The sequence below is a fragment of the Chinchilla lanigera genome, unplaced genomic scaffold (genome assembly GCF_000276665.1).
Source record: "Chinchilla lanigera isolate Chin_1 unplaced genomic scaffold, ChiLan1.0 scaffold00002, whole genome shotgun sequence".
In the NCBI taxonomy this organism is placed as follows: domain Eukaryota; kingdom Metazoa; phylum Chordata; class Mammalia; order Rodentia; family Chinchillidae; genus Chinchilla; species Chinchilla lanigera.
Genome location: NW_004955403.1, coordinates 731,724 through 757,455, shown reverse-complemented (window position 1 = coordinate 757,455; position 25,732 = coordinate 731,724). Strand labels below are relative to the sequence as shown.

Below are 25,732 nucleotides of genomic sequence, written 5' to 3'. Positions count from 1 at the left end.
TTTTTTTTGAGACAGAGTCTCCCTATGCAGTTCAGGCTGGCCTTGAACTCACTTTGTAGCCCAGGCTGGTCTCAGACTCCCAGTGATCCTCCTGCCTCAGCCTCCCAAGTGCTGGGATTACAGGCATGCACCACCATGCCTGGCTTCTATGCCTTTTATTTCTGACGTCATTTCAAATACTTATTTCTAGAACGCCTGCCAAATCCTGATGGCCCGTCTTCAGCCTATCATCAGGAGAAACCCTCATGGGAAGTGGGAGGAGTGGGTGAGTGTCCTTCCATCGTCCCAGCTGGGCAAAGGCTGCGTGGGCCAGGCCAGCACGCTGTTGGTGGATGAGATTTCCACTCACCTTTCCAAAGGGCAGAGGCGGTGTCTGTTGGGGAGGCCTGTCTCAGAGCCCAGTGCTGCTCCCAGGGCCGTCGGACAGGCCGGCCTTGGTCTCTCATCTACGCCACGGGCAACAGCAGCCCTCAGACAAGCCCACGCTGCAACCACCATCATCACGTCCCCACCCAGCCTCCCTGTCCGCTCCCACAGGGAAGCTCACGGAACCCTCAACGGGACAGGCAATCGAATCTGTACAATGTGGGGCGGAAACTCACGTGCGCCTCCTCACACGGCCTCTTCTCAGTTCCCTCTTGCTGGCATCTGTGGGCGGGACGAGCCACTGCTCGTGCTGGGACCCACGGAGTCCGTCCCAGGTGCACGGCGTGTACACACGTGTAAGTGCGCCCCCCACACACTTAAGGACAAGAGGTGTTCCCGGCACGGCTAGCGGCCACCACGCGCCCTCCAGGCCCAGTGTCCTCCTGGCACACAGCTGGGCGCCTTGGATGCAGGCGCCCAGCTACCGCCCTCAGAGACCAGCCTGGCCTAGAGCAGTTTTCCCACCTTCCCAAAGCTCCTGCTTCCTGGTAACGAGTCATCTCTTTCAGGTCAAAAAGGCCTTCGAGGAATCCATCAGCCTCTCAGCCACCGGGTATTTCAGGTGAAGCCCCGCCCCGAGGCCGAGCGCCTGGGCAGGGAAGGCGGGGCCGGGTCCTGCATCCAAGGCTCTCGGGCTGACCAGGAGAGGGGGACACAGGCAGGGGCACCCGGGCGCAGGGCAGGAAGGACAGCTGCCTGCACAGATCCGGGCAGTAGCTGCCGTGTGGAGCGCAGCCCGAAGCCTGGCGTCTCCTTGGCCACACGGCCCCTCGAGGAGGCACTGCCCAGGGATCCACTACACGGCCCCCACCCGCCAGGCCACCCCAGGTGACAAGACGGGGGGGAACATCGACTTCACCCTGAGTCTCTGCAGAGGCTACCAGACCAACATGGACTGGGACAAGGAGCAGGGGGACGCCTTCCCCTACTACGTGTATGGAGCAGCCTGCGCTGAGGTCGACATCGACTGCCTCTCCGGGGCCCACAAGGTGCGGCGTCCACCCGCACGTGACCGCGTCACGGACTGCGGCCGGGGAGGACCAGGCAGCGCGGCCTCTGACTGTTGACCTCGGCCTGACCCTGCCCCCCTCCTCTCCTGCAGCTCCTGAGGGCCGATATCTTCATGGACGCCGCCTTCAGCATCAACCCCGCCGTGGACATTGGGCAGGTGGGTGATGCCAGAACCTCCCCTCCTCAGGACCCTGGTCAGCACCGCTGGGCAGTGGGCACCCTGTGTTCACACCACTGTGTATTGCACATACGTGCACACATGCCTCCACACATGTGCATGCACACGTGCGCACACGATCACCTGAATGCACACAGTCCCGGATAAATGCAGAAATATTAACTCCCTGCAATTGTTCTCAAATTCAGAGTTAAACCCATCCCACTTCACAGGCAGCTCTGCCTTTTTCTGGCCTTTCTCAGCGCAGGACCCAGTCCACCCCACACCTGCCAGCCGGCCGGGAAGGCAGCAATGGGGTCTCGGCTGAGATGGGGTCCTGAGATGGGGTCCTGACTGAGGCAGGGTCCCCTGGGCTGAGATGGAGTCCCTGGTCCCCAAGTAGCAATCTGGAGCTCAAGAGGCTATCCCAGCACCAAACTCCAGCAGACGGCGGCTTCTGCCTGCCAGCCACCTCCCTCTGGTGCCCCGAAGGGATCAGTTTCCCTCTCCTGATACCCCAGTCCTCAACCAAGGAACCCTGTCACTGTCTCTCAAGCTGCAGGCCTTGGTCTCCCTGAGCTGGAGGACCCTCTGGTGGCCCTGAAAATGCAGGTCGCCAGGCCCAGACCCGCACCCTCACAGCCCCACTGGGTGAGACCTGGAGTCCACCCGCAGTGGACCCTAAACCCATAAGGCTGACAGCAGCAGCAGCCCGTGCCCACCTCCCGTCTCCCCACCTCCCCCACCCCAGCTGACCTTGCCGCTCCCCAACTGATGCAGAGGGGCAGGGCGGAGGCTGTGAGCAGGAAACCCCCCCCCCGAATCCCAGCAGAAGAGGAAAGGAACCGGGGGTTAGACTGGATCCTGGGCCTGTGGTCCTTTCCTTTAGGGACAAGCGCTATCACTTTCCAACTTAGTACTTCAGTTCGCTTGCCTTATTCCAAACGCGAAGCTGCAGCAGACAAGCCGGGACTCCCTGTCCACGCTTCCGGACTCAGGCAGACACCCCCGCGGGGGCCTCTGCCCAGAGTGCACCACGGAGGTTTGGAAGCAGCCCGGCGGCTGCGCATGCCAATCAAAGCGAAATGTCGCTGCAGATCGAGGGGGCCTTTGTCCAGGGAATGGGGCTGTACACCACGGAAGAGCTGAAGTACTCCCCAGAAGGTGTGCTGCACTCTCAGGGCACAAATGACTACAAGATTCCCACGGTCACCGAGATTCCGGAAGACCTCCACGTCACCCTGCTGCACTCACGGAACCCCGTGGCCATCTACTCCTCCAAGGTAGGCGTGGGCGTCCACGTCGGCGTCCAGGGCTGCAGCCTAGTCACTGCTCTTGTGCTGGGACGAAATCCCCACAGCCTTAAGGGTTTATCTGGAGCGGTTCATCGACTCGCGGTCAGAAGTTCCAGTCCCGCGGTCAGCCAGCTCCCGGGAGGCGGCGGCCAGGGGCCTGGCGGAGGAGAGCTGCTTGCCTCGCACAGGAAGCGGGGCTGGAAAGGAGGGCCGCAGGGAGAGGAACCCTTCCAGGGTGCACCCAGAGCCGCCTCCCGCCAGGGCCCCCCTGACAGCAGCCGCCGCACCACCCCTAGTCCAGGCACCTTCCCAACGAGCAAGGCGCGGGGCTCCGCTTGCAGGCTAAGCCGTAGCCGGCCGCCACAAGGAAAGGCACAGCAGGGTGGAAACACAGGCTTGTTTCCCCACGCCTGGAACCCAGAGGCCCGCGGCGGAGCCCGGCAGCGCTGGCTTCTTCTGAGTCCTGGCTCCTGGGCTCGCGGCTGGCCGCCAGCCTCTCCCCGTCACCCGCGTTCTCCCCTTGGAGCCCGTCCTGGTCTCCGTGGGACCCTGGCCCTGTTGGACCGGGGCCATCCCGGGGACCCCTCTTCTCACGGCCTCCTCTACAAGGACCAGCTCTGCACACAGTCACCCTGAGGTGCGGCAGTCGGCTCGGGCAGAGGGTTCACGAGGCGCCCTGAGTGCCGGCTCACTGGGCTGCAGACCCCCGGGAGAAAGGGAAAGGAAAGCCGGCCTGTGCCAAGCGAACCCCCGACAGAGAAGCCCCTGTGTGGCCCTCCCCGCCCACGGAGACAGGAAACAAGTCCGTGTCAAACAGGCAGGGCGAGGAGGAGCCGATGCCTCCGTCCGGCCGTGAGGCCGAGGCCCCCAGGAGGCGCCTGAGCACCCAGCCAGGCTCTGCCTTCTCTGAGGTAGACCCCACCTCGACCATGCAGCCGCCACAGATGCCTGCAGCTCCGGGCAGGAAGGACTGAGGGGAGCAGGGCTCTCTAAGGGGTGACACGCGAAGAGGCCAGTGAGTGTGTGTGTGAGTGTGAGAGCATTGTGGGAAGATGTGTGAGCGTGTCTTGCAAGAGTGTATATCTCTGTCAGTGTGTGGGTGTTTGTGTGAGTGTGTGCCTCTGACTGTGTTTCTGTATGAGAGCATGTGTGTGAATGTGTGTCCTGTGTGAGTGTGAGTGTGTGGGTATCTCTGGGTGTGTGTGTCTGAGTGTGAGAGCATGTGTGTGAACACGTGCCTGTGTGAGAGTATCTCAGTGGGTTCTGTGGGTGTGTGTGTGCCTGAGTGTGTCTGTGAGTGTTCTCTGAGTGTGTTCCTGTGTTCTGAGTATGTCTGTGTGTCTGTGAGTGTGTGCCTGAGAGTGTGTTCTCTGAATGTGTGTCTGTGTCTGTGTCTGTGTGTCTTGTGTCTGTGAGTATGTGTTCTCTGAGTGTGTGTTTGTGTGTCTTGTGTCTGTGTGTGTCTCTGCATGTGTCTGTAAGTGTGTATTCTCTGAGTGTGCATCTATGTCTGACTGTGTGTGTCTGTGTTTGTCTGTGAGTGTGTGTTCTCTGAGTGTGTGTTTGTGTCTTGTGTCTGTGAGTGTACACCTGTGAGTGTCTGAGTGTGTGTCTGTGAGTATGTGTACTCTGAGTATGTGCCTATGAGTGTGTCTGTGAATGTGTTCTCTGAGTGTATGCCTGTGAGCGTCTGAGTGTGTCTATAAGTGTGCATTCTCTGAGTTTGTGCCTGAGTATCTGAGTGTGTCTCTGAGTGTCTGAGTGTGTCTCTGAGTGTGTGCCTGTGTCTGAGTGTGTCTCTGGGTGTGTGCCTGTGAGTTTGTCTGAGTGTGTCTCAGCGTGGGCTGTGAGCGTCTCTGAGTGTGTCTCTCAGTGTGCATCTGTAAGTGTCTGAGTGTGTCTCTGTGTGTGTCTCTAAGTGTGTGCCTGTGAGCGTGTCTGAGTGTGTCTCTGAGTGTGGGCCGTGAGCGTCTCTGAGTGTGTCTCTCAGTGTGCACCTGTGTCTGAGTGTGTCTCTGAGTGTGGGCCGTGAGCGTCTCTGAGTGTGTCTCTCAGTGTGCACCTGTGTCTGAGTGTGTCTCTGAGTGTGGGCCGTGAGCGTCTCTGAGTGTGTCTCTCAGTGTGCACCTGTGTCTGAGTGTGTCTCTGTGTGTGTCTATGTGTGTGTGTGTGTGAGTGTGTTCTCTGTGTGCCTGTGAGTGAATATCTGTCTGTGAATGTGTCTCTGAGTGTGAGCTGTGAGTGTCTGAGTGTGGGCTGTGAGTGTGTCTGCGTGTCTATGTGTTTGTGAATGTGTGTCTCCGTGTCTGTGTGTTTGTGAGTGTGTGTCTCCGTGTCTGTGTGTCGGTGAGTGTCTCTGAGTGTGTGCCTGTGAGCGTGGGCTGTGAGTGTCTCTGAGCGTGGGCCGTGAGCGTGGGCCGTGAGCGTCTCTGAGCGTGGGCTGTGAATGCGTGCCCTCCAGCTCAGCCGGCACTCCTCTGGCCCCTGTGCCCCGCAGGGCCTGGGCGAGGCAGGGGTGTTCCTAGGCTCCTCGGTCCTGTTCGCCATCTCGGACGCCGTGGCCACCGCCCGCAGAGAGAGGGGGCTGAAGGAGAACTTCGCAGTGCGCAGCCCAGCCACCCCGGAGTGGATCCGGATGGCATGCGTGGATCAGTTCACCGACATGGTAAGAGCTCTGCTGAGGAGCAACTGTGCTGTCTCCGGGAGGTCGGGGTCTCCGGCCGGCGCTCTCGGGCCTACCCTCGCAGTGTGCTCCAAAGCCTGGGAAGCCCACAAGCCTCCCCTCGCCCCACCCACAAAGGGCTTCCTGGTTTCAGACCCGGAGGAAGCACGTTGGGCGGGGCTGCCGCAAGCGGACGTGGAAGGCTGCTTCTTCCAACATTTTAAGAAAACGCAGTTCACAGACCATGTGTTGGGGGCATCTTTGTTTCAGTTTTGGTTTTTGGAGACAGGGTCTCACTGTGTAGCCCAGGCTGGCCTTGAACTTACAGCGATCCCCCTGTCTCAGCCTCTTGAGTGCTGGGATTACAGCGGCGCACCACTAGGCAGACTTGACATGCTATTTTGATAACCTCAGTGACCAAGTTATGTTTCCCAGACATCTAATCTGGTTAATCATACTAACCTGCACATTCTCCTTAAGCACACTAACGGTGATAACGTCAGTGGACAGCAGGGCCCCGACACACCCTTGTACACCAGGCATGTGCCAGCTGCTCCAGATGCAGCTAGAACCATCCTCAGAACACACCGTCTGAGAGCCTGGGCTGCCCGGGCGATGGTGTGATCGCAGAGCACACTCTGCCCTGGAAACCCACTGTCTGTGCAAGGTGCCGTCCTGAGACGCCCGAGCCGTGGGACCACACAGGGCGCTGGGGTCGAGCTCGTCGGCATTCACGGGCTCCCCCTCCAGCTCCGAAGCCCAAACAGACAAACGTCCACTTCAGAAAAAAGAGATTTGTGACTCAAGGGAAACAAATGAAAACAGGCAATTCTGCTAAAAGTAAAAGGGCCATCGCTTCCTTTTTTCTAGAGCTGTGATTTGTCTCTGAACGGCACCACTTTTCACACTGTAACTCGTAATTAACAACTCTCTTCTTCCGCTTGATCTCTTCCAGATCCCCAGGGACGACCCTTCAACATTCACACCTTGGTCCATCTGTGTGTCTTAACCGTGCGCTTTCTAGAAAATGAGGATACAAGGTCGACCTCAAAGTCTCAAGCCAGAGCAGATAGGTTGACAAATTGGCAAGGATAATTTCAGCAGTTTTTAATTATTCTCTGTGGCTTAGGTTACTGCATTTTCCCCCAAAGCCCATAGTGAGCTGGTAATAAAACCCCAATCCACAGTGTCCATGCGTCCCGAGGTGTAAGTGCCCGCATGCAGAGGGGTCACACGATGGAGGAGAAGCACGCAGATCTGGTGCCGGGGCAGGAGCCGTCTACACCACCACACGCCCACCCCGGGCTGGCTCGGCCACAGGGCCCACACACGGGAGGCTCCAGAGGGATGCTGGGGCAGTCGGCTCAGACCCCAAGGAAGGGACTGATGCTCAGGCAGGACTGTGGATTTCCCTCCAGAGCCGCGGTGCCCACGACCGGCCTGGTCGCTCCTAAGCCCTGTGACCCCTGCCATACACCTACTGTTTGATGCTGCCCCGCACACTGCAACACAGTAGCGGCCTCGCCTGGTGGGGTCACCGGACCCAGAGTCCAAAACTGTGAGCCAACGTAGACCTCTTGTTTTTACAAAGCACCCAGGCCGGGGTACTGGGTAGCAGTGTGCCCCCCTCCGCCGCTGGTCCCACCCATCCACCGTGGCCCAGCCCCGGCCTCACAGGACGAAGGGAGACCTCAGATCGCTCTCAGGTGCCTGCCTTGGCCTCAGGGCAGGGGGTGAAACCAGCGTTTCTTCCCTTGGCCCTCAAAGTGGCAGAGTCCTCGGGCTCCTGCTTGGTGGTTTCCGGCTGTGCACACGGCGGTGTCCTGCGGTCACAGCCGAGGGGACAGCAGCCCCTGGGAGCCCTGGAACGCGCTCGTCAGGGTGCACGGTGGCATCCCGCGCATGCTCTTTCGAGTGGACTGTGGTGGGAGGGTGCAGGCAGCAACTGCTTCTGTGCGTGGGACCAGAGCAGGGACAGAAGGCCGGCCGGAGAAAGCAAGCCTCCTTCCAGAGAGCAGGCGGGCTGTCAGGGTCTGCCACTGTGGGAGGGTGCGTGTGTCTGTGCGTGTGTCTGCGTGTGTCTGGGTGTGTCTGTGTGTGTCTCTGTGTGTGTGTCTGTACGCCTTTAAGTGTGCGTTTGAATTCACCCAGCAACCCACACACACTCACGGCGGCAGACAGCCCCGCGCACGGCTCGCGGAGCGGCTTTGCCGGGCTTCAATGGGACACAGTGGCCGCAAACATGAACGAGTCACAGCAGCGCTGTGGTTCTTGGCCAGGGCCTCGGGCAACGCAGAAATCACACTCTCACAAACACAGGTCCTCAGCCCAGAGTGACAATTAACTGAGGAACTGAGGTGGAGAAGGACTTAGAAAACCAGCACACGCCCGAGGTCTCGAGGACTGGGGTGTGGGGTGGGGCGTGGAGGCCCTGGGTTCCATCCTCGCACCACAAACACTTAGATGATAAGTAGGAAGCCAGCTGCGGGCACAGGATGAACCGGAAGCTGATGTAGGGTGTCTCCTGCACTGCACGCTACTCCGTGTTGTTGGTCTGACTTGATGACCTTGCTGGGGGGAGTCGGGCTGCGCTTGGTGCAGCTGTGAGCCTGGCCGCAGCCGAGGAACCTTGGGCTGAGACGCGGCTGCCGTTCCAGCTTTTCAGGGACACGTGCAGCTTCCTTTTCCCTGGATCTTATTTCATGAGAAGCGAGCAGGGCAGAGGCTTAACTTTGTAAGTGTTCTGTGCTTTGGGACTGTGCAAAGGGAGGTCTTTCCACTTCCGTTTTTATCTACTTACTGAGATAGAAGCAACAGCTGTTAATTTTTCGTATTTCTGTTACATCAATCACAAGATTATTTCCTTCTCCTCCAGTGTTTATATTAATCCATTTTCTCACTTTCCCATTATTTTATTACAGCTGGTACAACCTCCTAAGCAATGTCACATAATAATAGAGAAAGGACATCACTGTCTAAGCCCAAATTTTAATTCAATTCTCTTTTTTTTTTGAGAGGGTTTTACTACGTAGTTCAGACTGGCCTTGAACTCACTACCTAGCTCAGGCTGGCCTCAAACTCACAGTGATCCTCCTGCCTCAGCTTCCCCAATGCTGGGATTACAGATGTGCTCCACTCTGACGCTTCGTCTGCCCCTGCCCTCTCCCTCCACGCGGGCTCCTGTGCTTGGCCCCTCGGCGCTGCACTCTCGTCTCCGTGCTGCACTAGAGCTCCGCTCCCGGGTGACTGCGAATGCAGCGCTGCCTCTGTCCCCATCCCCCTGGGCTTCTGCCATGAACGTGCTTGCCTACTGTCCTCCAGTGTCTGTCCATCTCTCCACACGGCGTTTCGGGGAGCAGCGCCAGGCCCCCTGTACTCAGCTGGGGCAGACATCGTGCCCACAACTCTCCTTGCTGGCCGTGTCCCTCCATTCCCAGGGCTGCAAGGCTGGCAGCAGGGCAGCACCTTCTCTCTCTCAAGCTCCTCTGGTCCAATGACACCAGTTAGGGGCTCAGGGCCACCTGCTCCCCCGAATCTCACCTTAACCTGAGCAGCCTGCAAAGACCCACCCCCCAGGGGAGGCCAGGTGACCAGGTCAGCCACCGTGTCTCTCACCTGCCCACTGGGAGGTGACTGCAGTTTAAATCCCAAGCTGAGTGAACCTGATCCACACCCTCGCCCTCGCGTGTAGGAGCAGGAAGCTGGCACAGAGACCCTCCCGCCTCTGCACACTCCTCGGCCTGGGCAGGAGGGGCACAAACACCCAGCAGTGCAGATGCCCAAGTAATGACACCCACCCACCCGAAACCAAAGTCTCCTCCAGTCCCAGACCCTTGGTTCCCAGGCTACTGGTGTCAGAACCCCCTTCCTCAGAGCCTGGGCTCCCCAGGACAGAGGAAAAGGTCTGGAAGCCCAAGGGTATTCAGCGATTGCCCGTGGTGAAGAGCCCCTGTCTGCCGACCCCCACTCCACTCTGGGATCCAAAGAGCCCAAAACAGAAGGCAGCGCCCAGCGGCACCAGAGCCCCCACTGGGCTTTTCCCGTTCCCGGAGCAGCCGAGTGCGGTTTGCACGCCTGCTGTGGGGCGGAGCCGCCTCTGGCATTGTTCCCGGTGGCTAGCGGAAGCGGGTGTGAGCCCAGCCTGTTGTGTAACAGCACGGCCACACCTGGGCCGCCGCGTGCGCCGAGGAGCAACACGGAGGAAGCGGCCTCGCTGGGGACAGAGACGGAGCTGTGGGTGCCCGGGAAGAGGTCAGGAGGACTTTTTCTCTCCCTTTTTCGTTAAAGAAACACGGAGAACAAAGGTCATTGCTTCTCTCCACTGCCCTGGTAGGAAGCGGTAGGACCGCATCTCACCCTCCCCGCCCCGCGCCGGAGCCCACGGGCCCCTTTCCATTGATCTGTTTACACCTCGGTCAGACCAGCGCTTCCTGCGCAAACCGGTTCAGAGCCACCCCCGCAGGTGGCTCGTGTCAGGTTCCAGCGGGCACCGGGCTCCTAATCCGAGAGTCTGTGCACCGTCCGGCCCAGCGCGCTCGGGCTGTGTTTTGCGTCACCGCCTGCTTCCCACCACGCTGACAACGCTTGGTCCCTCGTCCCAGACACCAGGCTCAGGGTTTTCAGCCACCGCGCTCCCTCAAAGGGGCCAGGGTCCCTGCGCCGCCCACCCGGCCTCCTCCCTCCGTCCCAGTGCGCGAGGGACGCCTACTCACCCCCCGGCCTGGAATCTTCCCGGAGCTGCCCCAGCCTTGTCCCCACGTCCCGCTAATTCCTCGGAAAGGTGTCACTGTTTACGTCGCAGGAAGCTGTATGAACTGGAGGAAAAGCCCTGTGGCCGTTTCCCCTGCCCCCAGCCCTGAGCACGTGCTGCGCCGTCCCTGCCACCCGGCCCCCAGCAGTCGCCTCCCGGAATGGCCAGGGAGTCGCGATCACCGCCGGGAAGGCCGGTTGTCCACAGAGCCTGGCTGGGCGCTCACTGCACAGAGGCTCTGGGACGTGAGCTCAATCCTGCCTGTCGTCGAGGCGCATGTGCAGAGCTGGAGACAGCGCAGTGCCCACGTCAGGGAGCGCTGGGGGACAGGGGACGGAAGCAGGTGCCCACGCAGGTGACACCGAGTGTCCTGCTGCTGGGCTCCTGGAGCAAGAGGGCCCCGGGCTCACCCAGGTCGAGCAGAGGCGGCGGAGGCCATGTGGGAGCTGGCGCCGTGGCCGGGACGGGAATGCGCTCAGCAGAGTCCACGCGCGGAGCACTGGGTCCGTCAGAGCAGGGCAGCCTGGCACAGCCTGGGGCACCAGGTACTGGGAGCCCCTGAGGCCAGGCCAGGGGACGGAGGAGGAAAGACATCCCAGCAGGGCAGGACCCGCAAGGCAGGTGCACGCTGGGTGTGAGGACCCTGTGCCCCGCAGCCTCTGGCCCGGCCCAGAGGGCACTGCGCCTCCCTCCTGGGCCTGCTGCTTCCGGTCCCTCCACAGCTCCTGGGCTTTCGTTGTCCTTTCTCAGTACTGGGGATTGAGCCCAGAGCCTTCCCTGAGCGACACCCGGCTCTTCTTTCTGTTCTACGCTGAAACAGGGTCTCTCTAAATTGCCGAGGGCTGGACCTTTGATCCTCCTGCCTCAACCTCCTAAGTGCTGGACTTACAGGTGTGCCGTCACAGCCGGTTCTGTACCTCCTTAGCATGTGTGAAACACGCACACTCACTCACCAAGCCTTCCACTCCAGGGCACTCGGAGACCCACGGGGCTGAGGACCGAGGCACTGTGCTTGGGAAGATCTGGCTTGAGAGCCGACTGTCCCCACCGGAAGGCTTTTCTCCAGTGGCGGAGCGGGACTCCCTGAGCTCAGGGCAGAGAGGGGCCACTAACCGGAGACGCAGCAGCTGCCCATCCCCACGTGCAGGCCAGGTCCACACGCCGAAGACCCATAGGACGGGGCACAGGGCACAGTCTATAGACCTCCTGGCACGGGCTGTGTCCTGCTGACCACACTGCTCTTGAGAAGGCTTAGCCCCCACCACACTCCCACAGCTGCGGGACCCCAGCTGTCCCAGGGCCTTAACCATGCCGACCCCAAAGGAAGGAGGCAGGCATGCAGGGCACAGGCGGGACCGCCCCACGTGAGCGTCCACTGTCACCTGCGGGTTCCACACTGTCCCCTCCAGCTGCAGGGAACCCGAGAAGGTGCAGCCGTGCCCAGCAGCTCCGGCCAAGAAGGGTGGGAATGAGGCTGGGCTAGGCCCCAGCTTAAAAGCCAGGAGCCCGGCATCGCCACCCCTGCCTCCAGCTGCCCGGCTCCTCCAGCCCTGCGCAGGCTGAGGCTCTCCCCAGCCCTCTCCTCCGCTCCTCAGCCGGCACACGCTCAGCCTGGGCCATGCCTCCTCCTCCGGGCTCTGACGAGCTGGTTTTCTTCGTGAACGGGAGGAAGGTAAGCGCTGTGCAGGCCAGGTGCTCCAGCCTTTAGAGTCTTTCTCTTTGCCAACCTAGCTTTCTGCAGGAATAGTCGAGGTCAGTTACAGCGGCATGGTCCCCTTCCCGTGGGTGCTGGCTCCAGGGGGACCTCCATGTCCTCCTGACCCCAGTGCCTCCCCAACAGGCTGCCAGGCACCCAGCCTGCAGCCACACCACCTCGGGGCCCAGCCACCTCTCCCATCCCATCCGCACCCACCCTGGCTGGGTGACGGCACCCCAACCCCTGGGAAGGAGCAGACACACGACCCCCCGCACCCAGTCTCCTCCCAGGCCACCTGCTGCTCCCTGCTCCAGCTGAGTGTCACCCCCCACCACGGGGGGATGGGACCCTGTGACACCTCTTGAGGGGTGCCAGGGTGACGGCCACTCTCCCTGTCCTGCCATGAACCTTGAAGCCCCTGATGTCACCAAAGCTGCTCCCCCAGAGTGTCTCAGAGACACCCCAGCTCCTCCAGCTTTGCACCCTACAGAGCCCTTGGTTACACACAGGTGCACACACGCATCCATGCACACGCACGCACACCTGGGCGTGCTCACATCACGCTGAGAGCCACCTCGCCGCATGTGCTCGGCGAGGCTCCCACCCTGAACGAACGCCCCAGGGCACGGACAGCGAGTCTGGGGCTGCCGCCAGCCCCTACTGAGGCGCAGCCCGCTCTGCACCTGACAATCTTGCCTGTTCCCGCCTCAGGTGACAGAGCGGGATATCGACCCGGAGGTGACCCTGCTGACCTTCCTGCGAAGGAACCGGACCCTTTCCAGCCTGGCTGTCTGCGGGATTGCGGGTGTCGGGGTGCAGGGCTGGTCTGTGGGAGGAGGTTTCCCCAGCAGCTGAGGGGCGACTCCGTGGTGGGAGAGGGACTGGGCCCTCACTCAGCGCTGCCCCGGGTCCTGCGCCCATGGTGTCCTGCAACAGTGTCCTGCCAGCGGCACAGCGGCAGCGCCTCCCAAAGCGCCTTCCCAGTGTCGGGAGAGCCGGCCTCGAGCAGAGCCGCTCGCGGGCTGCCCCCTGCCTGTCCCCTGCCTGCCTCCCCGTGCGGCAGACGCGCTGTAAGTGGCTCATGACAGGTCTCCCAGAGAGGCAGCAGAATGACAGAAATGACACCCGGACGGCCCCGGCCCCGCACAGGCTCTGCTTAAAGGCCCAGTGATTCCTAATTAGTTGTCAACACTTGAAAATTAGGACACTTCATGTTTACAAGGATCAAGATTCCCTTCACTTCTCATGACAAACGGGAAGGTGGCGGGCTCGGGGCGGGGTTCCCGTCACCTCTCTGCCCTGCGAGGGCCGCTGCCTGGCACGTGGCCTCCCCTGGCCTCGGGCTCTGCCTTGACTGACAGCTGAGCCCGATCACGAGCAGAGCCCACCCCGGCGGTGCCCGGAGGGTTCTCTCGAGTCCGGTCAGCACAGCTGGTCCCGTGCGCGGTGGACACGGCTCTCCCAGAGAGGAGGAGGAGCCAGGAGGGCGGCCCAGGCCTGGCTGGGATTGGGGTCCTCACACGCAGGCAGAGGGAAAGGAGGGGGCTCAAGCAAGCTCTGAAACGGACTGCGGGGCTCCAGAGGGCGCGGCACGCAGTCCCGGGCTACGCAGAGTGACAAGTGAGGGACTGAGACCGCGGGGCTCAGGGGCCGTGTCACCTCCCACACAAGGCCTGCCTGTCTCCAAGTCCGCGTGAGACAGGGCGCCCCCGCGGGCCCAGGGAGGAAGGCGAGGACGCTCAGACCCACCTCTCGAGGGGCTCAGGGGTGCGGCGGTTCTCCTTGACCAGCCCTGCAGTTGGCCTCACGGGGACGAAGTCGGCCTGCGGAGGCGGAGGCTGCGGCGCCTGCACGGTGATGCTGTCCCGGCACGACCCGGCCTCCGGGAAGCCGAGGTAGTGCCAGCCCGCCTCACATGCGGGAGTGGGCGCGGGCCGTGCGCCTTGCTCTCGGCCCCTCGAATCCCCACAATGCTTGCGCCGTCGGCGGGGATGAGGCACGGGCTCGTCGCACTTCACACGGTAGTCGGGGAGCTCGCGGGCCTCCCAGGCCTCCTGTGCTCTCAGCGCTTCACAGCTGGGAAACAGGCTCCAGGGCGCCGCAGCGCTGGGCTGTGGGATGAGGACCGGAGCCCGCGCCGCCCGGCCCTGCGCGAACTTTCTACCCTGGGCTGAACGGATCCTGGGCGGACTCTAGAACTTGGGCTTCTTCCAAACCCCCAGTCTGAATCACAGGACAGCGTCGGAACACAGGCCGGCAGGCGGGACGCGGGCGGCAGAGTTAGGAGGCCTGAGTTGCAGATGGTGCAGATGGTGCAGCTGCTGTGAGGCCCGTGTTCCACGGACGTCCAGGCACAGCCCTCGTGACCAGGCGCTCCCGTCGCCCCAGGGGTCTGCGCTGGGCTTAGAAAGCTATCCGGAAGTCAGGACACCCGAATCTCCTCAGGGCTCCCCACCCTTGCAGAGAGTGCTGGCCCTGGCTGCTTGCCTGTCCCCTCCCCACTTCCGGGCCCTGCAGTCACGCCCCTTGGTTCTCCGTGTCTCCCCACAGACATGTCTCCATCCCTGCGTGCCTGGTGCCCCTCTGCTCGCTGCACGGGGCGGCCATCACCACCGTGGAAGGCGTGGGCAGCATCAGAACCAGGGTCCACCCCGTGCAGGTGAGTAGGATCCACTTCCCTCTTCCAGGTCATCCCAGGTCGTGGAAGCCTGGACGCCCGGGCGCTGGTCAGGGCATCGCTTCTGCCCGGGGCTCAGAAGGATACTGGACCCAGCCCTCTATAGGTTGATCACCTTGCTACATTTTACACCTACGAGGTCAGCAGGGTCACCAGGATACTGACGACGCCCACCGGCTGTGACAGGGAATAGGGGCCACACGCAGGACAAGCGAGAGAGGGCAAAGCTGCTCTGCTGCTCACAGGGTAAAATTCGGGGCTTCTCCTGCGGCAGAGAGGCCCTGGGGTGAATCAGAAGGGGGCAAGTGGAGTCTGAAAGTACCTTCAGAGCGCGGGACAGTCGCGTCCACACCCTGGCCTGGCACAGGGGCAGAGGCTGGACTTACAGTGAGCATGGCACACACTGGCAGAGCTGGTCAGTTCCTGTTACTGTCCTGGAGCTCGGGCAGTCCAGGACCGGAGCTCCCAACGTGGGCCTCTGAGGCAGGCGGAGCCCAAGGCCTCTGGCTTCACCGTGAGCTTCAAAGCCGAGCCAGCGGCAAAGGTGAAGGACCAGCCACATCTCCCCGAAAGGGAGGCCAGGCGCACGTCGGCAAGGTGGGGACCCGAATCCTGGACTGCACCGCACGCCGAAGCCCAGAACCAAGTGCTCCAGGTGCTACTGCTCCCAAGAGCCAGTGGGAGCCGGCTAGAAATGCAGAGTCCCCGGCAGGAAGTTTGGAGTGAGGTGTGGCCAGTACTGCCGGGCGGGGCTGCGCTGTAAATAACCAGGCCTTTGAAAGGAGAGCTCGCTCCGAGCGGGGTGTGCGGGCGGCAGGTGGTCCGAGTCCCTCAGGGAGGCTGCCTCGAGGTCAGGACGAAGCTTCGCCGGATGGGGCGGGGCAGGGTGCGTGTGCAATGTCTGTGCGTCCTCTGGTCACGGCTCCCTGGGGAGCCCACCAGCCCTGACAGACCGAGCTGCGCGCTTGAGACCTGGCCAGGAAGAGGTTTTGGTGACGCCTGTGTCTTCCAAGTTCTGTCCCCAAAGAACAACTCAGGCTCCAGGGCTGGGGTGCATTTGCTCTGACGCTGGGCTCCGCCGTGACGAGGGCAGCACTGGCCTTGAGGGTGGGTGGGGGCAGAGGACAGGGCAGTGACCTTGCTGGCGTCCTTGGCCACAACCTTGCTCTGTGCCGCAGGAGAGGATCGCCAGGAGCCACGGCACGCAGTGTGGCTTCTGCACGCCCGGGATGGTGATGTCGCTGTACACGCTGCTCCGCAACCACCCGCAGCCCTCCGAGGAGCAGCTGGCGGACGCCCTGGCAGGTGGGTTGGCAAGGGGCTGCAGCCTGCACCCGCTCAGCGCAGCCGGCCACAGAGCCCCTGGTGGTCACTAAAGTAACCCGAGGCAGGCAGAGCCCACAGGGCACCACAGACCCTGCCACTGCCCAGCGGGACCTGGACTCCTTCCTTAGGGCCTCTGCTCCCCAAGATGCCTGCAAAGTGCCCCAAACTGGGCGGCTTAGAGCAAGGGAACCCCCCGTGATGGGGAGCCCCTAAATCCCTGGCAAGGGTGCAGCAGGCTGGGCTCCGAGGGCTCCGAGGGGGTGCCTGCTCGCCCTTCCCAGGCTTTTGCCACTGTAGGCTCGTCCACGCAGCCCTCGTGGCCTCCTCACCCTGTGCATGCACCCTCTCCCCCACGAGGACACGGCTCCCTGGATGAGGCGCCTCAGCCCAGCACAGCTGCCTCTGGCCGCAGAGGGGCCCGCTCGCAAACGGGCCACGCACACCACACCAGGGCTGCACTGCGGCTCGGCCTCTGCACGGGCACGGCCCGCTCGGCCCCAGTGTGGTGGGGCTCAGGGTGACCACGGCAGCAACCGCAGGCGGGCCTGGGCAGCCAGCCCAGGTTCCCTCTGCCGCGCTCTCTGTCTGTCTCTGTCTGTCTCTCTGTCCCTCTCAGATTCAGTCATCAGAGTCCCCACCTTCCCTGTCCCTCAGGCCCCCAGCAGCTTCTCCCGAAGCCTAGCCAGGCCTCCAGCTGCCTCTCCCTCCCACCGCCCTCTCCAGCTCGGCCTTGCTCCCGGCCCCTGCAGTCCTCCCCGGCTCCACGGCCCTCAGCCGATGGTCGGTGGTCCCCAGGCCCAGCTGCTAGCTCAGCCTTCCGGAAGCACTCTTGTCCTCTGCCCCTCCAAGCTCCGCCTTTGCCCCGTGAGCCTGAGGCCCCCAACGCTAGCCTGCCGTGGAGGACACAGTCCCCGACACGCAGCTTCCTGTGCCACCCCAGACACTGACTGCACAGAGTCAGGCAAAGCGGGCTCTGCACACCTAGCAGAGGCTTCTGTGGGGTCCTGAGGCAGAGAAAGCACCAGTGCTCCCTCAGACACCTGGGCGTGGCACCTTGCCACCAGTCCTGTTCAGGACCCTGCCTCACGCGGTCAGAGATTCCTTGCTGCCAGTGGACGCGTATTGGGTCAGAGGCAGCAACTGGTGAGCACTCACCTAGCATGTGAGAGGCCTGGGTTCCATCCCCAGCACCATGAGATAGGCAGATGGGCAGGTGCATGCTAGGTAGACAGATGATCAGTAGGTAATAAGACAGACAGAGATAATGGATACAAAGACGCACACACATAGACACATGACAGATGACTGATGGATATCGATAGATAAGACAGACCCATAGTAGACACATAGACACCCAGATACACAGAGATGTGACAGACATGACTGACAGATAACAAGAAAGACACATAGCTACATCAATAATAGATACATAGACACAGGCATACATAGATAAGTGACAATTGATAGTAGACACATAGACACACGATAGAGATAGATAATAGATGACAGGTGACATATAGATAGATGATAGATGATTGATTGATTATTGCTTGATTGATAGATGATAGATGATTGACAGATGACTGATAAGTAGGTAGATGACTGATAGGTGATAGATTATTGATGGATGGATTGATTGCTGATAGATGATTGATAGATAGATGATTGATAGGTAGATGATTGATAGATGATAAATAGATTATTGATTGATAAATGATAGATACATTATTGATTGATAGATGAAAGATGATTGATAGATGATAGATGATTGATAGGTAGATGATAGTTGATTGATAGATGATAGATGATTGATAGATGATAGATAGATAGATAGATGACTGATGGATAGATTATTGATAGATGATTGATAGATGATAGATAGATTATTGATTGATTGATAGATGATAGATGATTAATAGGAAGATGATAGATAGGTGGATGACTGATAGGTAGATGATTGGTAGATAGATTATTGATTGATAGATAGATGATAGATGATTGATAGGTAGATGATTGATAGATGATAGATGATTGATAGATTAGTGATAGATGATTGATAGATAGATAGATAGATGATTGATGGATAGATAGATGACAGATAAATAGACAGGCAGACAGACAGGTAGAGCACAACCCCTGACAGATGGCAGTGCGTGGGTGGATGTATTGGGGGATGACACACCCTGGCTAGACTCATCTTCTGTAGAACAGAGGATCAGACTGGAATTGAGGTTGTGGGAAGGGCAATTGTCCAAGAAAAGGGAGAAAATTAAACTGGTTGGCAGATATTGCAATACTCTCCATTTTTCTAAAACCTGAGGCTGAGGTGCAGCTCAGGGTGCCGCTCACCTGGCACGTGAGGCTCAGGCTTGGTCCCAGCAGCCAGAACTGGGTGGACAGCGGTGGGTCACCAGCCACCTGTGTGGGCCGCCCCGGTCCCTCTCACAGAGGCACTGACAGCGGCCTTGCTCCCCCAGGGAACCTGTGTCGCTGCACCGGCTACCGGCCGATTCTCGAGAGCGGCAGGACCTTCTGCTCGGTGAGTGAGGACGGGCGCAGCTCCAGAACGGTGTGGCAGGAGCGCTGGCCGGGGCTGGGCCCCGCGGGGACAGCACTGCTCAGCATCCTGGGTGCGAGTCTCCCCGGGAGCTGGCACGGCAGGGGAGCCAGGTGGTGCCACAGCACCAGACACCTCCGAGAGGAAGAAGAAGGACACGGCCCGCGAGGGGCTCCAGCAGCCCAGGGAGCAGGCGAGAGGGGTGGGCCGGCTCTGGGAGCGGGGTGACCCCAGGAATCCGATCTGCGGGGCAGCAGGCCAGGGAGGACCGCGAAGTGCACAGTGGGCCAGCCCTCTGACCATGCGAGGGTGGACGGGGCTGGCGGCTGGGCCTCCGGGTCAGATCGCCTCTCCTGGCGAGGCCCAACAGTGTTGGGGACATTGTTCGCAGCGTGCACAGCGTTCAATGGGGACACGTGGCCTCGACTGAGGGCGGACGCTGAGGCCAGCACAGTTCTCAGAGCCACGTGCAGCATCCCACGCCTTCCTGCGGCCATGCTTAGGCCTGCGGGGTGGAGGTGACAGAGGTCACCCTGCATCCTGACCTCTCCCCTGGGAGGACCAAGTCAGGCAGCCTGCATCTCTACCCTGAGTCCTTGGGATGGGGGGCTAGAGCTGGACACTCAGGTGGGACAGAGCTGGACACTCAGGTGGGACAGAGTTGGACACCCAGGTAGGGGACAGAACTGGACACTCAGGTGGGACAGAGTTGGACACTCAGGCAGGGACAGAGCTGGACACCCAGGTGGGGACAAAGCTGGACACTCAGGTACAGACAGAGTGTGTAAGGTAAGTGTTCTCTCACTGAGCTATATTCACCAACTTGATTGATTGATTGATTGATTAGTAGTTTGGTTGGTTTTTTGAGACAGGGTCTCCCTATATCATGCAGGTTGGCCTTGAATTCTTTATGTAGCCCAGGCTGGCCTCAAACACCTACTGATCCCCCTGCCTCAGCCTCCTGAGTGCTGGGATTATAGGTGTGTGCCCCAATGTCCAACATAAAGCAACTTAAAAATTGATTTTACCACTAGGAGTTAACATAAAAATTTCAGAAATATATACAAACTGCATGTGTAATAAACAAAAACATTCACATACCGTGCGCTTTATAGATATTGGTATATTAATACAGTACAATCCTAAATATGTGTCATGGGGGCTGGAGATTTAGCTCAGCGGCAAAAGCGCCTGCCTGGCAAGCGCAAGGTCGTGAGTTTGGTTCCCGGTACCGGAGAAAAACCAAAAAAAAAAAAAAAACAAACTAAATATGTGTCATGTCAGACTAGCACCAAAGCAGTGGGGTGAAGACTGTTCATTCTTTTAGACTTCGGTATCTTCTTTTTTTCTTTTTTCTTTTTTTTTTTTTGTCTTTTTGTCTTTTTGAGGCAGGGTCTCACTGTGCAGTTCAGGCTGGCCTTGAGCTCACTTTGTAGCCCAGGTTGGTCTCGAACTTGCAATGATCCTCCTGCCTCAGCCTCCCAAGCGCTGGGATTGCAGGTGTGCGCCACCACGCCCCACAGACTTCGGTATCTTCTATGTTATGTTATGTCATGTATTTATATTATAATCATATTGTAGATTGTATGTTACATATTTTGTCATAGTTTTCCATCACATAATATATAGTTTCTATAACATAAAAATATAATATACTGTGTGACCACGCTACAAAATAACCAACACAGACGAAGCAGGGCGCTGAGTTATCTGTGCAGTAGAAAACCCAGTGTCCTGCAGACCGGCAGCCCCTGGACGCCACCGCGCGGTCCAGCTGCCAGCCAGGGCTTTGCCCCCTCAGGACTCGCATGGCTGCGGGCAGAGTGGAGCTGGGTGGTGCTGTCTGGACCGGCCGGGGGATGACTCCTCCCCACCGGGGAGCAGTGGCCTGCAAGCTCATGTGAGTGTCCCCGTCCCTGGGTCCCTGGCGGGAGCAGAGCCCTGCGTCCCCGGGCGAGTGTCCACACCCCTGGCGGGCCCAGCCCTGGCTGTGGAGCAGCTGGCTGTGGCCCTCAGAGTGACGCCCGGGCACTCTCCTGTGGAGCGGGGTAACTGGGGCTCCAAGCTCCCCTTCTCCCCTGCTGGTCTGTGAGGCTGGAACCGAGGGAACCGGACCTTTCCACAACAGAGCAGACCCCACCCCAGCAGGGAGCAGCCGCACCCTGGGGACGGGTCTCGGAGGGGCCCTGTGGCCCCGCGTGGCCAGGGGGCCTCAGTCACCGCAGATCCCCCGGGTTGGGTTCGCGGCCCTGCTCGGAAGCCCGGCCCTTGCCCCGCTCTGAGCGACACTCAGCTAGCTGCGAGGCTGCCGAGGCTGGAGCTGAAGGGGCAAGGGGGCGAGGCGGCGCCAGTCAGAGCCCAGGGCAGACCTCAGACAGCCAGCTGGGCTGTGCCCCTCCCCCCCCACCCCTCTGGGCTGGTCCTTCCACCTCCCCCTTTGGGCTAAAGAAACCGGGGAGCAGGGGCTGAGGGTGCCTGCGCCAGTGCTGGACGTCCCAAGTCAGCCTCGGCCTGCGGGAACTCACAGAGCAGTGGCGGCTCGGGCACCCGGACCCCGCTACCGCATGCGAGAGCGGCAGAAGGCGGGGTGCCCAACATTCGCCCCAAAGAGAACCCAGTTATAGGAAGAGCCAGGACGCGGCCCGCACCCTGCCGCCCTGCTCCCTAGGGACCCTGGGGAGGACCCAGCTCCTGGCAGGCGCGCCGCCGGGCAGTGGTCGGCGCGGTGGCGACGACGGCACCGCCGCTCCCTTCCCTCTGCGGCTCCTCCGCGGAGACGAACCTGCGTCTGTCCGGGACAGACCCGTGTGTGCGCGTGGCACCCCGGGAGCTGGCCCTGCCCCTCCCCCGCCCCCCTGATGCCCGGCCTCTGCCACCCCCAGGTGTGCTCGGAGTTGCTGCCCAAAGCCGAGTTCCAGCCCTGGGACCCCAGCCAGGAGCCCATCTTCCCCCCAGAGCTCACGGTGAGAGGAGCAGGCTGGGCACTGCTGGCGCGTGGGCGGCTCGCTTTGGGCCCTGAGACCCCGACCCCGCGCGGCCAGGACTCTGCTGGCTGTCAGCGGGCGGCCCGCCCACACCAGGCCGCGGCATCGCTGAGCTCCTGGCCGCCCCTCGCGCAGTCCTGGCTGACCAAGGCTCCTGAGACCGGCGTTCTGGAGGGGGCTTAGGAGTTTGCTAATGGGCTCAAACCCAAGTGGGCACAGGCCTGGGGACGGGTGCACATCTGGACAGACAGACAGACACTAGCAGAGCAATAGATGAGAAACACGGTGTCAGCAAGTGCAGAGTGGTCAGGAGGAAAACAAAAGAAAAATGGAGGATGGGACACAGGCAACTGCATTTAAATATCTGGGCCAGGGAAGACCTGCCCAGAGGGGCAAGTGTGAGGACATTTGGGGAGGGTAGCAGCTGGTCCCAGGGATGAGTGGGGAGCACCCAGGTGGTGAGGCAACAGGTGCAAAGGTCCTGGGGTCAGAGAGTGTGGAGGTGGCTCGGAGGTGGACTCAAGCAACTCAGTGTCCCGGGTTTGTTTGTTTTGTTTTGTTTTTCTTCCAGTACCAGGAATCAAACTCACCACCTTGCACTTGCTAGGCAGGCACTGTGCCGCTGGGCTAAATCCCCAGCCCCAGTGTCCCGGGTTTTACCCTGCATGACACAGACACCGCTGCAGGGTGGCAGAGAAGGGACCACACCTGATGCCCTGCGGTGTGGCCATGGGGGGGACCTGGGGATCCAGGTGCCCTGACAGCAGAGCCAGTGTGGTGTGGACGGGCCAGAGCTCAGGGAGGCCACTTGCTGGGTGGGGTCAGCAGCGCTTTGGGGAGCCTGGGCTCCTGTGGGGCCGTGGGAACGGACAACACAGCAGGAGCTCAGTTGGGTCGAAGAGAGTGGACCGCCTGCCACCCTCTCAGAGGTGCCCAGGCCCGGCAGTCAGAAGCACGGCTTCAGAGGGCGCTGTCTTCCGGGCACCGTCCCAGGAGAGGTCTGTGGCCTCCTCGGACTCACCCCACTCACACGCACTCCTCTGTCCCCAGCGGATGGCGGAGAGCCCGGAGCGTCGCAGCCTGACCTTTCGTGGAGACAGAGTCACCTGGGTGTCCCCCGGGGGCCTGCGGGAGCTGCTGGAGTTGAAGGCACAGCACCCCGAAGCCCCCCTGGTGCTGGGCAACACGGCCCTGGGTCAGTGTGACGCCCCCGCCGCCTCCTGTCCCACCCGGCCTTGCACTGCACGACCACCTCGTCCTGCAGAATGGAGGACGCAGCTTCCCGGGGGCAGCTGCGGCGCTCGGGGGCGGTGGTGAGGGCAGAGGCCCTTGGTCGCTCAGTCCTCTTGCCCTTTGCGCTCCTGGCGCGGGGGTGATTCCTGCTTGTGCTTCTTTCTGTGAGCGGGGACAGGCCTCGCTCTGCCAGACAGCGAGCGGGACAACTGTACCAAAACGTGTGGGTCTGTTCACAAAGCCGTGCACACCAGGGGCCCCCAGGCCCACCGTGAGAACTCAGATGTTAGCCAGGAGCAGTGGCAAGAGCCTGGACTCCCAGTCCTCTGGGAGGCTGAGGCAGGAGGATCACAGGTTCAAGCCCAGCCTCAGCAATTTGGTGACTTAGCGAGACCCTATCTCCAAAAGTAAAGAATAAAAAGGGCTGGGCCTATAGCTCCAAGTGAAAGCCTTTTGCTCCATCCCAGTGCCAAAAAGAAAAAAGGAAAAAAACACCCAAACCCTCCAATATCATGCAGAGCTTTGAAGGCCCACGGGCCCTCCCAGACCACAGTCCCTCCCCGCCGAGGGGTCCCGCGGCCGGGCCCCGTGCCCCTCCTCAGTTCTCTAGCTCTGCACACACGTAGGCCCTGGACAGGATGCGCCCGGCAGGGGTGACGCTGCACGCGCCTGTGGCCCTCTCTCCGCTCTGCGACCTCGCCACGGCTCCTGCTGCGGGTCCCGGTGCGGACGGAGAGCCTCTCCCAGCGCCCCGCTGTTCCCAGCAGCGCTCCGCAGATTTCGCCCAAAGGTCCTGGCGCGTTGGAGGCGCGAGGAGCTTCACGCCCGGTCCCACCTTCATAGACGAGGGGCGAAGCAGGGGAAACCGCCCGCCACGCTGCCCGGCCGAGCCGCTGTGCCCACGCTTCTGCTCATGGCTGCGCCGTCTTTACCTCTCTCCTGAGTATTTCACGGGAAAAGTCCAGCACCCAAAGAGGCCTTTCTTCTTCCTCACCGTCCGAACATGTGCACCCGCAGGCCCCGCCAGCAAGCCCCACGGCCGCGTCCACCCGCTGCTCATCTCTCCCGCTCGGGTCCCGGAGCTGAGCGCTGTGACCGAATCCAGGGACGGTGAGTGCCCTTGGCGACAGCAACGCCGCCCCTCAGTGACCGCACCTGCGCGTCCTGGGTCTCGTGGGACCCGTGCCCCACTCCTCCCGTGACAGTGCATCCCCCTGGCGATGCCCCCGTCCCGCCTTCCTGGGACAGGAGACTCCGGTGGTGCCGCTCCAGGCCCTGCCCACCCACAGGAGTCCTGTGTACCAGAGGCTGAGGGTCCCCCCGCCAGACAGCATGCAGCATCACTGTGATGGGAGGAGGGGCCGTGTGCGGCTGGGGGCAGCGGCAAAAGAGCAAGTGGGGAGCCCACGAGCCAGCACCCCACAGCCCCAGCTGCAGCACCCCAGGAACCACCGTGCAGGGGACTTCCAGGCCCAGGGGGCCACAGAGAGGGAGGATCTGCACAAGGGGTCACCTCAGGGCGTGCGACCCATGCTGTGCACTCCCGTGTGTGGACCTGCACGCAGTCCGCCCAGGGAAACAAATTTGCCATCGGGTCGGAGCTCGAATGCCCGGAGACACCCTTTCGCTGCCCCGGGGTCCCAGCCCAAGGCCTGCGGCAGGACGTGGCGCGGCTGGTCTACCCTCACCGGCAGCGAAGAGCAGGCACAGCACCCGTGATAGCCAGGCTGGGAGGGTCCAGCGGGAGGAGGCCCGCGCCTTCCCTGGCACCGTTATGGTTGCTCCGTCTGTAGCTCGGGGCGGGTGTTGGATAGGCAGGGGAGCAGGCTGCCAGCGGAGGAGGAGACGCCGCCCTCCACTGCCCACCACCCAGCCCCCTCGCTCCACTCCAGGGAGGCCCCGCCCCAAGCAAACCCTCACACACCGAGTCCTTCACTTGGTAGACGAAAAACCGAGGTGCACAAGCAGGCGGCTCCACAGGCTGGTGGCGGGTTCAGGCCCCACAGCCAGCGCAGGGCTCGCGCTCCACCGCACAGCAGCTGCCTGGGGCTGAGCCAGGGCCACACAGGGCAGGGGCGCGAGCCCAAGCCCCGCCCCCACTGCCAGGGCGGAGCGCATGTCCTCGCGTGGTCATGCTGCCACATGTGTGTTCACAGGTGCACACAGACACACAGATACACATCCATGCATGTATGCACATACACACATGCACACAGAGATATGCACACCCATATGCACAGACACACGTGCACACAGATACACATCCATACATGTATGTGCATACACACTTGCACACAGAGATATGCACACCCATATGCACAGACACACGTGCACACAGATACACATCCATACATGTATGTGCATACACACTTGCACACAGAGATATGCACACCCATATGCACAGACACACGTGCACACAGACACAGAGACACTCACACCTATACACATACACAGACATGCATGTGCAGATACACACATACATACACGTGCATGCAATGCACACACACCTATACGTGTACACAACATGCATGTGCAGGTATACAAACATACACATACATGCATATGCACACAGATACGCACCTGTGCACATATGCACAGACATGCATGTGTGCAGATACATGCATACATATTCATATACATGTATACATCCATTGCACTAGATATGCACACCCATAGACACAGATACACATGTACACACAGACACACAGATACACACAGTCATACACAGACATGCATGTCCACACAAATACACACCTATACATGTGTGCACAGATGGACATGTACACAGATACACGCATACACATTCATACACATACACACATGCATGCATGTTCACAGACACACTGATACACACCTGCACATGTACACAGAGACATGCATGTGCACACAGGCACACATGTGCACATATACACAGACACGCATGCATGTGCACACAGCCGCAGAGGTAAACACACAGAC

The 25,732-nt window shown here is 60.7% G+C and overlaps 1 protein-coding gene across 4 annotated transcripts in view; it reads left to right on the top strand.

Annotated features, from left to right (window-relative positions):
• The window catches only part of LOC102004541 (aldehyde oxidase 4), a 105,002-nt gene that overhangs the window by 42,468 nt on the left and 36,802 nt on the right, over positions 1 to 25,732 (top strand). Inside the window, exons 1-10 of one of the 4 annotated variants that reach the window (XM_013511853.1) lie at positions 11,749 to 11,973; positions 12,709 to 12,766; positions 13,796 to 13,892; positions 14,548 to 14,656; positions 15,853 to 15,979; positions 18,478 to 18,539; positions 20,359 to 20,457; positions 21,440 to 21,520; positions 22,592 to 22,736; positions 23,792 to 23,884. In XM_013511853.1, the coding sequence (XP_013367307.1) occupies positions 11,920 to 11,973; positions 12,709 to 12,766; positions 13,796 to 13,892; positions 14,548 to 14,656; positions 15,853 to 15,979; positions 18,478 to 18,539; positions 20,359 to 20,457; positions 21,440 to 21,520; positions 22,592 to 22,736; positions 23,792 to 23,884 (925 nt within the window). In that variant the 5' untranslated portion in view covers positions 11,749 to 11,919. Of the gene's footprint in view, positions 1 to 190; positions 266 to 935; positions 989 to 1,300; positions 1,416 to 1,528; positions 1,595 to 2,691; positions 2,878 to 5,386; positions 5,555 to 6,506; positions 6,741 to 11,748; positions 11,974 to 12,708; positions 12,767 to 13,795; positions 13,893 to 14,547; positions 14,657 to 15,852; positions 15,980 to 18,477; positions 18,540 to 20,358; positions 20,458 to 21,439; positions 21,521 to 22,591; positions 22,737 to 23,791; positions 23,885 to 25,732 lie in introns of those variants that run through there. The other 3 variants (XM_005373242.2, XM_005373240.2, XM_013511857.1) reach the window with 3 other exon arrangements.